Source organism: Pteronotus mesoamericanus, unplaced genomic scaffold, assembly GCF_021234165.1.
Source record: "Pteronotus mesoamericanus isolate MK-2021 breed Mesoamerican mustached bat unplaced genomic scaffold, CSHL_Meso_final contig_202, whole genome shotgun sequence".
NCBI classification, from domain to species: Eukaryota; Metazoa; Chordata; class Mammalia; order Chiroptera; family Mormoopidae; genus Pteronotus; species Pteronotus mesoamericanus.
In genome coordinates, this window is record NW_026555086.1 from 1,545,001 (window position 1) to 1,561,366 (window position 16,366).

The 16,366-nt window shown below is 51.5% G+C and overlaps 1 protein-coding gene across 2 annotated transcripts in view; it reads right to left on the reverse strand.

The window, feature by feature from the left end:
• Window positions 1–16,366, reverse strand: part of URI1 (URI1 prefoldin like chaperone) — a 39,593-nt gene that overhangs the window by 12,051 nt on the left and 11,176 nt on the right. Inside the window, exons 2-4 of one of the 2 annotated variants that reach the window (XM_054570287.1) lie at window positions 14,727–14,761; window positions 7,825–7,903; window positions 6,639–6,774 (exon numbers count right to left, since the gene is read on the reverse strand). In XM_054570287.1, the coding sequence (XP_054426262.1) occupies window positions 6,639–6,774; window positions 7,825–7,903; window positions 14,727–14,761 (250 nt within the window). Of the gene's footprint in view, window positions 1–6,638; window positions 6,775–7,824; window positions 7,904–10,367; window positions 10,387–14,726; window positions 14,762–16,366 lie in introns of those variants that run through there. The other variant, XM_054570288.1, reaches the window with a different exon arrangement.

Genomic DNA, 16,366 nt, shown 5'->3' on the forward strand with positions numbered 1-16,366 from the left:
AAAATTAGGAGTTAAGTTCTATAGGATTTCAGAAGTACAGAATTGGTATAATTATTTCTTTAGCTGACAAAACCCGGCTACATGTTATTTCTGCAGCAAGTATACCCTAGCATAAAATCTTCACTGATTCGGGGTCTGTAATATCATTTGCCCAGGACCAGCTGAAACCCTCTGCACTATGAAAAGGGGAAATGAAAGCAAACCAGCAGCACGAATTCTGAAGAGCACGTTTAAGCAGCAAAGAGCATCCCAGGGCTCTACAGAACGTCGGCGGACCCGGCACTCTCGCCGGCAGGTGAGCGGCAGGACCACGCCTCCGTTTTCACGCCCCTGCGGCGGCGCCCCAGGACAAACCCCGGATGGGAGTGCCCCCAAACCTCCGCACAGGCCTCCCATCAGGGCCGCGCGAAGGGCACACTTCCCTGGGGCGCAGAGACGGCACGCGTGCACTTCATGCGTGCTTCGCCCCCACACTTCATTAAAATGGCAGCAAAGCAAAATGTTAGCCTGCCTGGGAGCTCCAACGGTTAGAGCGTCGTCCTGGTGCACCAGGGTTGCCTGTTCGATCCCCGGTCAGGGCACATGCACGAATCAACCAATGAGGCATAAATAAGCGGAACAAATCAATGTGTCCGTCTGTCTGTCTCTCTCTCTCAAATCAATACATAATTTTAAAGAGGAAACGTTTAAAGGCATAAGGACAAAGATAATGGGAAAAGAGAAAAGAAATGTAGCAGACACGGGACGTCAGCCGAGTTTTGGGGACAGGACAGGCGGCGACCTGCCGCACCCAGGCAGGCGGAGCCCTGGCCGCCGCAGGGGGCTGCGGACCGGAAGGCTCCCCTCGTGGGAAGATTTCTGAACCAAGGGGCGAACCGAAAACAAAGACCTGGGGAAAGCCCGGCTAGAAGGGCCGAGCGCCCAGGCGCAGCCTCACAAGTGCAGCAGGCGCCGGCCGGTCCCAACGAGCCGGCGGCGCTCGGCCAGAGGGGTGAGCCGGCGGAAGGGGGGGCGGGGGGGTCGACGACAGGAACATAACGGAGTGTCCTCGGGAAACAGCGCACTGCTGAGCCCTCACACATCCAGCCGGATCCCAAAACTCTAGATTAGGATGAGGTCATCCTTTCCTAGCATGGTGATGGGCTCCGAAACTCCTGGCTTTTGCAGATCCCTTAGTGAAAAGGACAACCAGCTTGCCACCCTAACTCTCTGCAGGGGGCCTACCAGGCAACGCGCCGGCCACGCGCACAGGCTTCGGAACCCTGCTCGGCGCTCGAGCACCAATGACGGCCACAGGTCACCAAGCGGTGAAGAAAGTCTTCATTATAATGCCAGAGCCAGAGAAAAAGGACGAGACAAGGAAAAAAGGAAGATGGAAGAGTCGAAAGCAATGCATAGAGAACTTTAAAAGAAAAAATTGTAAAATCCTTTTAGAAGGTGGTGTATTCATGCAACAAGAACCGTATGCTATACCAAAGGCGCATTCAAAGAACAGCAACAAAACAAATTTAAAAAGCCAAAGCTCCTGGGAATTAAAACTCACACAAATATTTTAAAAATCAATCCCGGATTCCAAAGAGAAAGTAAAAGAAATCACGTCAACAACTATAACAAAGCCAAGGAGGTGGACACAGGAGGAGGAAGTTATCGCAGAAGTAACGAGAGAGATTTCCCAGGACGGCGGGGCACGCGTGTGCCACCGTGAGGACCCACCAAACGCCGGCAGAAAGCGCACGGGGGCCGCAGGGCTCGTTGCTGGGGCTCCTTGGATTGTGGGGAATAAAGACACAAACCCGAACCTTCTGGAGCGGAAAGCAAGCTACATACAGGAGAGAACGGCGTCCGATTTTTAGCAGCAACACATGCAACAGGTGGTCACAGAATAATACCTTCAATTTCCGAGGAAAAAATGTTTAATACCTAGAATTCTAAGCAGTCCAGTTACAAAAAGTGGGAGTACAAAAAATATTTTCAGACAAGCGAAATTTTTTAAAAATGCATTTCCCAGAAAGTTACTAAAGCTCTAGGTCCAACCAAGTGAGTAAAACCCGAAAGGAGATGCCACAGGGGCCGGACACAGGGACGAAAGCGAGGCGCACGCAGGGAGAGCGAGCGAGGAAGGCCCCGGGGCGCAGCTGCCGCAGGACAGGCGCCTGCAGGCGCCGCGTGAGCGCGTCTGACTGAGTCGGACACAGAGGTGCAGCACGCGCGACAACAGAAGCCGACCCCGTCCACGGAAGCGCCGCACAGGAGTGGGAATGAGCCCAGCCGCGCACGGACGTGGGCGCGGCAACACTGCGAGGCGACAGCGCGGACACAGGCCGGCCACAGCAGGCCCTCGCGTCACGCCGCCCTGCTCCCCGGCGCTTCGCGGTCGCCACTGAGATGCCACAAGAACCCAGGTCTGGTTCGTACCAACTGGCCTGCGGCGAAACCGGCCTCGGAACCTCCTGACGACGCTAAATGAAAACTTACTGTCACAAAAATGAAAAATCAAGAAAGAGGATATATAAATTACTTGGGAAATATGCATAAAAAGAGCAGAGTACAAGACCAGTCGAAAGGCCACACGCCATCAGCTCTGGGCAACGGGCCCAGGGAGCGAGGGGCCAGGCGGAGCCCCACTCACGGCTCCTCACGTGCGTGGAGGAGGCGCGGTGCTTTACCACATGGACAACGCAAGGTCACAAACGCGGAGCCTGTGACGCAGCACCCACGCGCCCCGGAGGCCCGTCCCCGGGGACCCTCGAGAACAAGCAGCTGCGCCCCCAGACAGACCCCGAGAGCGCGCCCAGGGCCGCCTCGCTGGGCTGGCCACGCCCACCCCGCTCCCAGCCGCTGGTCCAGCCGGGCCGGGTGGGGCCTCACCGCCGGGTTCTGAATCCTCACCTTCCGCAGCCCGCACGCCACCTGCCCTGGCCTCGGACCCTGCCCTGGCCTCGGACCCTGCGCTTCACTCTCAGCTGTGTTTTCTCCGCACGCCTGCCATCCCGTCCCCTCCAAGGCCATGTCTCGTTTCCTCCTCCTCCTCCTCTTGAACCGTTGCTCACACACTACACTTGCTCACTACAAACATGCTCAGAAGCTTCTTACGCGCCAAGGAAAATAAAATCTTCCCTTAAAACAACAGGAAGGGCAAAATTACACACAAAAGCTCCAGCCCTTGTTCCCCCTAACAGAAACATCAAAAACCACCAGAAACTAATAATATATGGTAAGAGCTCCGGAAAGCAGTCCAAGGCCTAGAGCGACCAAGCGAACCTGACAGGAGGCCGCAGACACAGGGCAGGAGCCCCCGCGGCAGGTCGACGCAGCACCCCCGCCCCCGCAGTGTGCAGCAGACCCCATCCAGAGGAGGGGCGGCCCCGGAGCCACTGAGGGCAGGCCAGCCAGCCGCAGGGCTGGCCGAGGAGCCAGTGGCAGCTGTCACCGGGACCTCACTCAGCGCGGGCTCTGACCGTGAGAGAGGCAGGACTCTCCAGACCCCAGACCCCAGGGCAAGTGGCTGGGTGGGGCCACACAACATGGAACACACAGTCTGGGGCCGCAAGGAGAAACTGAGGTGAGTCTCTGTGAAACTCCAAAGTCAGCCCTGGACGATGTGGCTCAGCTGGTTGGAGTATCGTCCTGGAACCGAAGGCTGTGGGTTCGATCCCCGGTCAGGACACGTACGATCCCCAGTCTGGGTGCACAGGAAGCAACCGACTGATGCTTCTCTCTCTCCCTTCCTCTCTCTAAAAGTCATGAAAAAATGCCCTCAGGGGAAGATTAAAAAAATAGAGACATTCAAAATCAGCCATGTGTATGGGAAATGGAAAAAAACCCACACGCTGGCCCAGGAAAGAAAGTCACATGTTCACAAAACACAGGGAAACACATTTCCCCGGGGCTGATACACAGGCTCCGGGCACGTCCAGCTCACGAGCAAGGTTCCTTCTCACCAGCCCGCAAAGACCTGCGGGGGAAGGTGGCTGTTTTCTTTGGATGTCCAATTTTCATTAAAAAAAAATCCAAAAGGTAAACAATAAACATAAAAACACAGCCCATTCAAAAGAATTAATCTCCAGAAACTGCCTACGGAAACACGGGCATCAGGTGGGCTGGATGCACCAAAGACTTTAAAACAACTGCTTTCAATATGCTCGAAGGGCTAATGGGGAACACACTAAGAACTAAAGGAAATAAGAAAAACAATGTATGAACAAAATGAGAATATTAACAAAGAAAAATGATAAAAGGAAACCATCAGAAATTGTGGAGCTAAAAAAAGTAATAACTGACTTGAAAAATTCACTAGAAGAGCTAAATAGCACATTTGAGGAAGCAACAAAAATAATCAGTAGACTTGAAGACTGAACACTTGAAATCATCAAGTCTAAGGAGCCACAAGAAAAAGAAGAAAAGTAAATTGACCCAAGGGACTTGTGGGATACTAGCAAGAGGACCAATATCACGTTAAGTGAATCTCAGAAAGAAAAAAATAGTAAGTGGCAAAAGGTTATTTGAAGAAATAATGGCAAATACATACCTGAATTTAACAAAATACTCGAATCTACAAACGCAAAAGGCTGAGCTACCTGAGCAGAATAAACCCACAGAGGCGCGCACCTAACACATAACACAGCTTCTGAGTGGCAGAGGCAAAGGGAGGCTGTGCAGGCCGTAGGGGAGGGGCCCGCCCTCCACGCGGACGCAGGCGGCTGCTCGGGCCGCAGACGCAGGCAGGACGCAGCCGCAAAGGGGACCTGGAGGGGCTGCGGGGTGGCCCTGCGTCCTGTCCTGGACGCCGATCGGGACGCTGGTTAAACACACCCTTATGTGCTTTTACATACGCACAGGACGGCATGCCACATGAGTCCACGTCACACTCACAGTTTCGAAAATTAAAAAATGTAAAAACCCAGTCGCGTTCACATCACATGGCAAAAAGGCAAGCTGGGAGCACAAAGGCTGGGCTCTCTCGGAAGCCGCCCCTCGGCCGTGGGTTCCCCGTGTCCGGCGTTTCTGTGTTAAACTCACTCTGCTCTGCCCGTTCTGCCTGCTTCTGAAACACGCAGTGCCCTCCCCCCATGCCTGCCCACAGGGAGGTGAGTGCGCTTAGCCTGTTACGGGCTTTCTGCCTTAAGGAAAATAAAGTATCTTTCGTTAGTGAATGTCAAGTACTACAACATGCCTAAACATTTTTCCCAGTTATAAGTTATTATAAAACCGTGCGAATAAAATGAAACTTTTTAGAATTTATCATAATAGGTTCGCAAACATAATTTATATGTATATACTCTGAAAACTATCTTAAATACCAATCCCAAAGTCATGTTTGGTCATTCACAAAACCATATTTAACACTGGAAAATAATTTACCAAAAAATATTTCTGTATTCTAGTGCTCTAGTCTATTAAATGTATTCACCCATTAATATACTAAGTCATAACTGAGTCTAAACATTTCTTTGCTGACATATCCATATAAAGATCAAAGTGAAAAACCTGGAACAGCCTGCAAGCTGAGCTCCCATCTGCGGAGCCCCTGGCGAACACGCCCCCCGGCCCGAAAGGCCTCCTGGCCGGAGCTGCACCCCCCGCCCTGCCCCTGCCCCTGCCCCTGCCCCCACCCCCAGCGCACGACGCGGCGGCGTTGAGGCAGCGACTCTAGAGGAGTTGCCACAGCCAGGAACCATGTACAGACCTAACAATAAGATTCTGATTAGTGTCACAAAAGATCGAAATATATATCAATTATAAACTTATAGGAGTTGATTTGCAATTAGAGTCTCCAAATATAGATCCTAGGATTTCACTGAGTAAATGGGTTCTTTAGTACCCACATGTGTATAAGTGAAATAATTTCAGCTTTAGAAAACTCAGCTGTTTTCTATCTATCTGACCTCATTTGTGTAGAAGGATCCTCAAAAATTTCTTCTCAAATGCGCATTTAACTAGAAGGTTACGAAGCAGGTAGGGGTGGTATCATATTGCATGACCGACTGAAGCATGCTCACACAGACACACCAGAGACTAACAAACCTAACTTTTAAATGTGGTTAAGGCAGGACTCAACCAACCCATCCGACCACTGTGGAACGTGTGAGAGAGACATGCACACACCGCCGCGTGGCACCACAGACCGACAGAGCCAAAGAATCGGCTCGACCGAGCGAGGCAGAGGCTGCGGGACACGGGACATGCACTGGGGCGGTGCGGGCAGCACCCCACCTTCTAGAGAGTGAAGACGCCGCTTCTTCCCAGCCGGATGCCTCTTTAAGGATGGCCTCTGCCCGGCGTGGGAAGCGAGCCCTGCCCCGCCCCCCCTCCGGGGCACACCCAGGGCAGCGCGGGCGCCTCCCACCCGCCGGCCACAGAGCCCAAGGCGGCCATTCCTGCAGCTCCCCCACTCCTACCTGCGAAGCCGCCTGGGACGCACTCACACTCTGCCTTTCGGGGAACATGACCCGGGCCCCGGTCCGCCCCGGAGGGGCCGTTCGGGTCACGCGCGCGCCCACCGGCCCCAAGCCCACGGCGACACCACCACAGCCAGCCTGGGCCAGCAGGTCATGGGGGCGTTGGAGGAGCGACCAGCCCTCAGCCCGGCGCCCCGAGACACCCCAAGCAAGGATGCGCCGTCTGCAGCCGGTACGTACGCGCTTTCCGGTGCTCGACGAGGCCTACAGCCTGCTTCGCTGAACACTTTGCAAACCAGTTGTCCCCAAGCAAAACAGTGACTTCATTCGTATGGACGAGTTTTCCAGGCATGAAGGCAAAGGGGCCGAATGGTACCTATTAAAAAATAAATAAATAAGAACACCAAAAAATACATTTTATGGAACACAGCATTAAAAGCTCTCGTTGAGGTCTTTTTTATCTATACACTAAGAAAAATAAAATGTTGGCGTCACAGAAATTTAACTTTATGTTACAGTTTCACTAGGAGAACCTATAGAAAATTGTTTTAGGTTAATAAATCATCTCTGGGGAAAGATATCAGCACATTTATATGCAGCTATCACAGAAGTCAGCATTGTCTCTGAATGTTTATACCTGTGCTTCATTCATAACCCTAAATGAAGGCAAACAGGTAATGAAATATTAAGTTAATACCTTTGATTTTTTTTAAACTGAAAATTATTTCCAATAAAATAGCTATTTCTTTTTGCAGAGCAGGAACGAACATATACATAGTTTTAACGAGTCTGTAAAATTCACAAAATGTCTGGGCCAGGACAATAGACAACAATACACGCACAAAGTCTGCGGGCTCATGCAATTGAGGACAAAGTCTTCATGAAAAAGGGTTTTCACGCAGTGAAAGGACGTGACCCAGGGCTCATGAATAGATGACTGTGTCAATGGGAAGCTCATTCAAACAAAAATTAGCAGTACCTTTTTACATAAAATCAATGTTCTAGGGTTTAATTCTGCGAATGACACATTATGGTCCATTCCGGCTCCGGCTCCGGCTAACAGGAAGCGCCCAAGTGCCGTATTTCTATAGTAATTACAGTTCTCTAACACAGTCGATCTGCATACCAAATATGTCAAATTTCGTGCTAACATTTATGCCACTGATGTCACCATAATGTGATAATTTAATATCAGTCTGGGGAAAAAAGTATGTAAGTAAATATCAACTATTACTGTAATTGGCGTGTTATCATGAAGTCAAACAGACCGACCTTCCCTGCCAGGGCGGCCGCCCCGACACAGGCCGCGGGCTGCGCAGCGCGTGGGCCGACACGCCGCCCAGGTGAGGAAGCGGCGCATTGCTTTCTGCAGCTACTACCTGCACGAGAAACAACAGACTGTAAGAGAAACACACGCCAAACATACCATGACGTTGTAAGACAGCTTGTCGGGCAGGGCGCTGAGTCTTTCTTGAAGGGCGTGATAGTCATTATCCACCTTCTTCCTGTTGACAAAAAAACACCAAATACTAAATGAATACGCAAATTAGTTCCTCACGCAGGCTACACAGCATCACACAAGGCAAAACCCATTTGGAGCAATTTAAGGATTAAAGTATGCTTTGACGTAAAAACCCTCTCTTAACAAAGAACACTGGAGGCTGCAAAGGGCAGCAGTGCCGACCCTTAGCCCCCCGGCGGGACCCGGGTGCGGGGACCCAGGTGCGGGGACCCAGGTGCGGGGCTCCGCCGGGCGGGCCGGGAGCAACGGGGCCGAAGCCACACACAGGGCGCACGGCTGGGCCTGCAGTCTGTCCCGTTACAGCGAACCAGAGCTGCCTGGCAGACTCCTTTCAAACAGCCCACAAGTGTGACCCCGTGGGCGTGGAGGGGGCCCTGGGCCGTCCGGGGGAGCCCCGCTCAGACCTCACAGCTGCTGGGGGGCGGCCCCAGGCCCAGAGGCCCAGGCCGACCGCCCTGGAGATCGGTGTCGGCTCCCGGCAAAGCCGGCGCTCGGAAATTTGTTAAAGCAGAAGGGCTCTGCCATTGTTTTTAAGTAACAAAAACTCACCAATTCAACGAGTAATTTAGAAGAACATGTAGATATTGTCAAATTGAAATTAGGATAAATTGCAACATGGATAATTGCTCTCCAGATAATAAAAATGACTGCTCTATGCGCGTCATGGAATTGGCTTCCGCTTACTCCTCGCCTCCCCTAAAGCAACAGTAGCATAATTAATAAAAATTACCTCACCAGTCTCAGGAATACTAAGGAATTCCATATGTATGTTACTCATCCTAAAAATATCCCTCTAGACTCCGCTGACCACCACCCTCCTCTCACAGAAGAGCGAGCGGGGCAGGTCGCGCTGGAGGGGAAGGCAGGCCCCACCCCCCGCCAAGGGCGGACGCGGGGACTGAGTGAGGCCACCAGGCCGGCCTGTTCATTTTCTGGTGTTCAAGAGCTTTTCTAAAACTTTCCCCCAAAATCCTTTTTTTATATACAAACATAAGTCTTCATTCTAGTCATTTAAGGGAAGATCATCCTTCTGGATAAATTTTTATACGAATGAGATGATTTTTTTAAAACTTTTTTCCATGCACAGGGCTATGGACCAGAAAGAATATGGCGCTGAAGTACGACCCCAGCTCCGCCGTGAACCGCGCCCATCTCAGCATCTTCGGGGGACGCTGGACTGCGGCCGCGCGCCCCACAGTGGGCACGGTGCCGAGCACGGGACGTCAGTGAGCATCCAATGCACCTTTCTCATGAGCGACTGGGTTGGCCAAAAAGTCCATATTGTTTTTTTTCTGAAAAATAAAAGGCATCTTTTCATTTTCACCAATAACCTTACTGATTTGGATATTTTGAGTAGGCCGGCTCTCTCCCACATGGTATAATGTTGATTGTTCTCAATTCATGTCTCAGTTTCATCGCTATCAACTTCAACTGGTCCAACCGTGGAGCATCATCCAGCGAGAAATCTCCAGCATAAAACTTCACAAACCACACCAGACACATTCGATCAGTCACAGCACCTTCTCCCTACACTGCACAAACCTTCTCTTTGTGTTTCAGTTGTATTTTTACCTTTCTTGAAATAATAAAGCATAATATGCCAAAAAAAAAGTTGCTTATTTTCTTCCACCTTCAAAAATAAAATTGCTACACAAAAATTCACCAATTTTGATGAGTTTTTAAATGCACAGCTAATATGGCAGCTGTCACAATACAACCTAACAAAGTTGTTTCCAATGAAGTTAAAGACAACTAGGCACTACTAGAGCCATCGTACAGAAAAAACCGAAGTAACTTTTTGGCCAACCCAATACTCAGAAACATTTTGGGACACTGTAGTCACGTTAAAACATGTAGTCAAAAGACGCAACTGTTTAAAATGATGTTTTCTCAAATGGACAATGAAGCCCCAGCAAGGTTAACTTCTCAAGTCTGCTTATACTCTATAGAGCTCCTTGCTGGCTTTACTATATCTGACCCTCATAGAGGATGTTCAGCTTTTGATTCTTAATTTTTTTTAAATTATCCCATCAGCCCTGGCTGGTGTGGCTCAGTGGACAGAGTGCCAGCCTGTGACCCAAAGGGTCACAGGTTCGATTCCCAGTCAGGGCACAGGCCTGCGTTGCAGGCCAGGTCCCCAGTAGGGGGTGCACTAGAGGCAACCGCATGTTGATGTTTCTTTCTCCCTCCCTTCTCCTCTCTAAAAATAAATAAATGAGAGCTTTTTACAAAAATTATCCAATCAGTAAGACTTAATTTGCATCAGAGGCCCTCAGGCAACCTTCCTCCAGAGAACCAGACCTGTAGCACTGCTATCAAGCTGCCTGGGAACTCCTACGCCCACGCTTTGAGCCTCGTCGATCATCTGCTCTCAGACTTCTGAGGAGCTCCTTTGGTCTTAAAAGTCGGCAGCAAAGGACACAACACAGCTAGGAACCAGCCTTCACCTTGCGGATGAAGGTCAGGGCACACCCGTGGGGACCGCCTTGTCTCCTGAAGTTGTGAAGAGCGCGGGAGAGCGGAAGGGGCGCAGGCTTTTCCAGAAGCACCCCGCTGTCCAAACAGAAAAGCAGCTGCATGGAACAGGGTGTGGACGGACGGACATGCGGTCAAGGGTCACCTATATAATTCCTTCGGATTTTTCTGCCTGCTTGAAGATATTCTTAACAGAATATGAAAGAGGAGATTGGGGAATATGAGACGGACTGTATTTTTAATCCTCTTCCTAAATGTGACTGACCAAAATATAGTCTTTATAGGTAAAAAGTCCTACATTCCTTGTTTGAGGCAAGTGATAGACTCCAATTTCCTTTAAATACTAAATAATAAGTATCTTTAAAAAATAAAATTCCTTTAAATGATTGAAACAGCGCTAAGTAGTAAAAAGGAAAACCTAAGCCATCACTGAAGGCAGGCCTCGCTACTATTCGCTTCGCAGCGCGCACGCACGCGGGCAGAGTGCGGCGGTGGCTGCACAGCGACCCCCGCGCACCTGCCCCGTGGCCTGCCCAGCCCCAGACTCTGCGGCGAGTCCTAAACATGGCATTCCACCTGGAAATAGTTCGTTCAGCATGGATCTCTTTGTAAAATCTGTAAAATTTTATTTATTTACTTTTAGAGAGAGGGGAAGGGAGGGAGAAAGAGCAGCAGAGAAACACACCCGAGGCCAACCCTGCCACCCAGGCCTGCGTCCCGACCTGGGACCCGGACGACGCCCACCCCACTGAGCCACACTGGTCAGGGCAATTCTGTATGTATCTCTAAGATACAAGGGCTCTAGATTAACTTTTAAATTTGAGGTTGAGAATGAGGCAGCGTATCGAGCCAGTTCAGAATTTAAGACGTTCTCCAGGGCCCTGACGGTGCCTCGTTCCCCCTCCCCTCCCCCACAGTCATTTTCTTCTTTGTGAACAACCGATTTTTACCAGCTTCTTGCCAACCTTTCCAGAAACCGCGTGCACACGGGTGTGCGTGGACGTGCACACACTCGTGCACCTGCTCTGGTACACTGTGCGGCTCCCCCGTGACAACACGACGTCGGACCAGACGCTCGCCCCAATGACCTGGAGCCTGTGCTCAGCAGTTGGCTGTTCCTCATCCCAATGACCCGCTGCCCTGCCCTGTCACCTCTTTAAAATCCCTGCGCCACGAGGCGCTCTGACAGGCTGGCTTCGCGCTGCGGCAGTGCGGTTCCGAGAGCCCGCCGCCCCGGCCAAGGAGACGGTGGTGTTCGGTCATATTCACCAGGCCCTGGCGAGGGTTTTGCTTGCTTGTTTGCTTGTTTTTCTTTATTCACCTGACAACTAAAATTTTCAAGAAAGGTTCCAGAGCTAATGTGAATATTTACTGAGCGCCAGCCAGGGGGTCCGCCCTACAGAAACCGTCTCACTTGACCTTCAAGTCGAGCAGCTTCACCGGCACCACACACGCGGAGCGCCAGGGGTCTCGGCAGCCCACCCGAGGCCGCAAAGCCAGTAAATGGCAGGGTTCGAATGTAGGTCTGGGACTCCAAGTCCCAGGCCCTTTAGGAAAGAACTAAAAAGATCAAAAATTACCGATAATCTGCAACTAGATAAACAGCTCCTACTGCATCAAACAGTGGGAAGCATATCCGTATTTTATGAAAAAAATAGTGTGTGGATTTTATAAGACCTTATTTTCTAAGTAAAGTAAGATGGCTTACAAGGGGCAAGAAGTAGTAGTAAAATTTTTTTAATCTTGCCCGGCGGGTGTTGCTCAGCAGGTTCAGCGCCATCCCTCACACCAAAAGGCCACCAGTCCAATTAGCCATCAGCGCGCGGGCCAGGTGACCGGGGGAGTGGGGGGGCGGGCGGTGCAGGGGCGGCCGGTAAGCACCCCTCCCCTGCTTTCTCCCTCCCTCGCCCTCTCTCTAACAGTGAATAAATGAGTCTTTCGGAGACAAATGTATTTGAAAAAATAAACAATTTTTTAAAAAGTCTTTAAAAAAGTTTTTTTAACCTTCACTAAGTAAAAACCCTATTAGCTCTAAAAATGTTGTACAAACTCTCAACTATTAGACTCAAACCTTTCTTATGTTATTAACTAAACACACTGTAAATATCTTTAGTTCACCAAGGTTCCGGGGCTTGAAGCTTCTGGAAGAAACGGGGGAACAGGTCCCAGGGCCTCAGGCCATTTTTATTCTTACTTTTCTACAAGCAGTTTTACTTTCTGTCCTACACTTTTTTTAAAAATTCAGATTATTTTTGAAGCCTAGAATGTTCATGACTTGTCCCGTAAGAGGAACCCTTTAAAAGGGCACAAATGCGTGTGGACATCAGCAGACACCAAAGGCACTTGTGAACATCAGGACATGGCTCTTCCTTCCCGACGCGGGCCATTGCGCAGCCGGAAGGGGCGCGCGGCTGCAGGAGCCAAGGCTTCGAGGGCCCGAGCGCAGTGGCACCAGGCACACAGAGCAGGGGGCTGGCCGCTGCGCTGGCGTGGCCTGCGGTGACGCCCTGCCCATGGCAGGGAGCCCTCCAGGGCGGGGCCTCTCCATCCCGCAGCCTAACCCGGCCCCAGGAGGAGCTCCACCGCTGGGCAGGGGCCACTTGCAGTGACGGCGTGGGAGGGGGCTGAGGGGTCCCCCACGCTCCCCGACAGCGACGCCTGGCCCCCAGAGGAAGGGACACACTCTGACCTCAGGCTCTTCCCATGATAACTGGGACGTCAGGGGCCTGCAGGTTATAGCGCGGTCAGGTCCTCATCAAAGAGCAGGTGGGGAAGTCTGTTTCCTGAGCCACATTAGAAACTCAGAGGAAAATGCAAATTCTCAAATTCTAACTGGAAAACATAGTTCCAGCTTTTTATAAAACAGATGCGGGTAGGTAGGTGCGCTAAGCTTCTCAAGTGTGGCGTGCGTGGTAACACGGGGCGGGCGGAGCTGCATGTGCCAGGCTGGGCCCGTGGTCCACCACCCGCCTCGACGCAGACACTCGGGGCCGCCGCCGAGCTGCAGGGGACAGGAGAGCACAGGCCCCCGTCCTGCAGGACTCTCCATCTTGGGGCGAAAGGATCTCACGAGAATACCAGAAGCAAGGTGCTCCTCACACGTTTGTGTAAGTCAGTATCTTTGCTCACCGAATCCAGACTTTTGCTAATTTTTCTAATTCCTTACCAAAACTAAAACTTCCTCCAAGAACCATTTGTGAAATGGTTCACTTTCACCAAGTGGGGGGGACTGACTCTTTGGCGGGGACTTGCCTGCTGAGTTTCAGCCGAGAAAGGGCATCTGAGGAAAGAGGAGGCCCATTAGGAAGCGCTGAGAACGCCCCCACCCCCCATGGGGGGCGGCAGCAGGACTCACACTGGGAGCCGGCCAGGCCCGGGGTCTCTGGGCGCGGCGGGGGCGGGGTGCGCCCGGCGGCCTTCTGCCTTCAGGGGCGGGGTGCGCAGGCCGCAGGGGCCGCCCTCGCACCCAGCTGGCAGCCGCCGCGCACTGGGACCAAGAAACGTTTGTTGCACACTAACTGCACATCATTCCCTTGGAGGTCCCTCGGGCATGGAGAAAACGCCTCTTAAAACAGATTTAAAACATATGCTGGCTGGCGTCTCAGCAGGTTAGTGGCTCAGCGCCGAAGGCCGCCAGCTTGCGGGAGCGAGACCCTCCCCGCTGGCCGCCACCGGGGTGCTGGGAAGCCTCCGTGCGCGCAGCGCGCATCCTCGGATCTCCGGTCTGCGAGGCCCGCGCGAGGCCGCGGGCGGCTCTCCTGCAGGACTTCAGTCACCGCTCGCTGGGCGCATCCCCAGAGGACGGAGCAAGGCGCTATTTGCCAGGCGCCACCCCAGGAACGGAGGCCGGCAAGGCGCTCCTGCCTTCTCCCTGAGCTCGAAGCGAGCGTGGTCCCCGCAGCAAGTGCGCGACGCGGGCAATTAATCAGGTTTTCAAACTTGAGGAAAATGTGCATATTTCCACCCTTATTTTAAAACAACTGATTCCAATTATTACTCTAGTATAAATACAAGAAATATTCCCAAATAGAGCTATGATTAGTCTAGTGCAAAAACATCTTGTCTCTTCATATTATTATTTGTACTTAAAAAAAGCAGAAAAAAGGCAATTAGAATAAACACAAATAGTGATATAGTGTCAGGAAATCATGGAACATGTAAGTCAGAAAATGGTGAAAGACAACATAAATTAGGGGCAAAAACATTCAAGATGGAGAGCGCTAGACGCCTTCAATTACGGGTAACCGAGAACAGCGCACCCTTTACTTGGGTACAGCTGGGTGGCCCGAAAGGGTTTCAGGGGGGCGGGGGGCGGGGGGTGCCTCACTCACCAGTGCTGGATCCGCTCTTGGCAGCCGGTGACCACCTGTCATGGGAACAGACAACTCGTCAAGGAAAGCAGGGCCACGCAACCCACCACGTCAGTGGGTCAGGAGACCGGAGCGGCAGCTTTACAGATTCAACAGCCCCTCCGCCTCCATTTTTATTTGTCAAATGCCTGGCGAGGTGAGTGTTCGTTTGGAAGCAGCGCACTTCATCACAGCCCTTTAACGCAGGCTGATAACTGCAGAACAAATTACAGCTTCCCGACTCACACTTGGTGCGAGACCCGCTGCAGAGCCATTAGATGACACATGATATAAGATAACTAGTATTTTGTACAATCTACAGACCTGTTTTCAATGTTACATATTTTGTAGAATACACAAATGTTATAAATAACAAAAAAGCCAATGTAACATCCATGTTTCATCAGTAAAAAAAAGAAATGACAGCAGTGAAAATACTTTATGTTGTCAGTGTATCTCCAAATGTTTTCACCTGTAATTTTTATTCTGACGCATTAAAAATGAGTTCAGCGATATTTTTCTACTACATTTTCAAAAAGAAATACTTGGGATAAAGAGATGCTCTGAACAGCCCATTTGTTCCCCTGGTGAATTATGATAAAATTTTAAGCACTTCCTAGCCAGTCGAAACTATGTTTATAATACTAAAACAATAAAATTAAATATAAAAGTTATTTGTTTCCCTTAGAGGTATTTCAGGAGATTCTAAAAATGCGCAGAAAACACGAACACTAACTGATAAAGGGGGGGGGGGGAACACTTGAATGGCAATTTAGAAGTAGCGCTGTTTTCAAAGAGTATTAATCACCTATTGTTAACAGTCCATTAATAAGAATTTTAAACAATAATCTCAAGTACTGCAGCAGCGCCATTTCGGAGTCGGAGAAACTGCGGAATGAAGGCTGCGCAAAAGCCCGGCGCACGGCACCCTGCATGCACCCCCATGCTGGTGGCGACGCCGGGCTCCTGCGCGCCCTCGGCAGGGTCCCCAGACACCGCGAGGCGGCAGCGGCAGGGCTGTCACTGAACTCTTCCGGTGTAGCGGCTAATCCCGGAAACAAAGCCCCCCCACGCCCACCCCCACCCCCCACCCCTCACCCCTGCCTTAAGACACCTTAAATACTCAGGCAGCAGCCCTGGACCAAAAACCATGCTGCAACCCAACGCCGGGGCCTGCCGCCCCGGCTCGGCGGACGAGTCCCTCTCGGGGCAGCGCTCGGCAGCTCGGCTGCTCCGCACCTGGAGCCACGTGGCCGTTTCTGGTTTGGCAATAATTATAAAACACACAAACAGAATAGAACAAAAATTGACAGAGAGACTGACATGACGGAATCCTTCCCACGGAGTTCCGACTGAACAGCCCATTACGCGAGGCAGCCCCGCGGCGGTCAGGCGGCTCTGCGGCCCCGCGCGGGCGCCTGCGGCTCCGAGTGCGCCGGGGCCACGGGCCCGGGGGCCTGCGCACCCCCGGCAGCGTGTTCATTAACCTCGGCGTGACTGTCCCACCGCAGCCGCACGTTAGCTAGTTCCATGTTCATAATCAGGTATGTTATTTAAAGGGCCCTCGACGAAATTCTCTATGCGACATCCATTAGTGACAGTGTGAAAGGCCGCAGAAGACA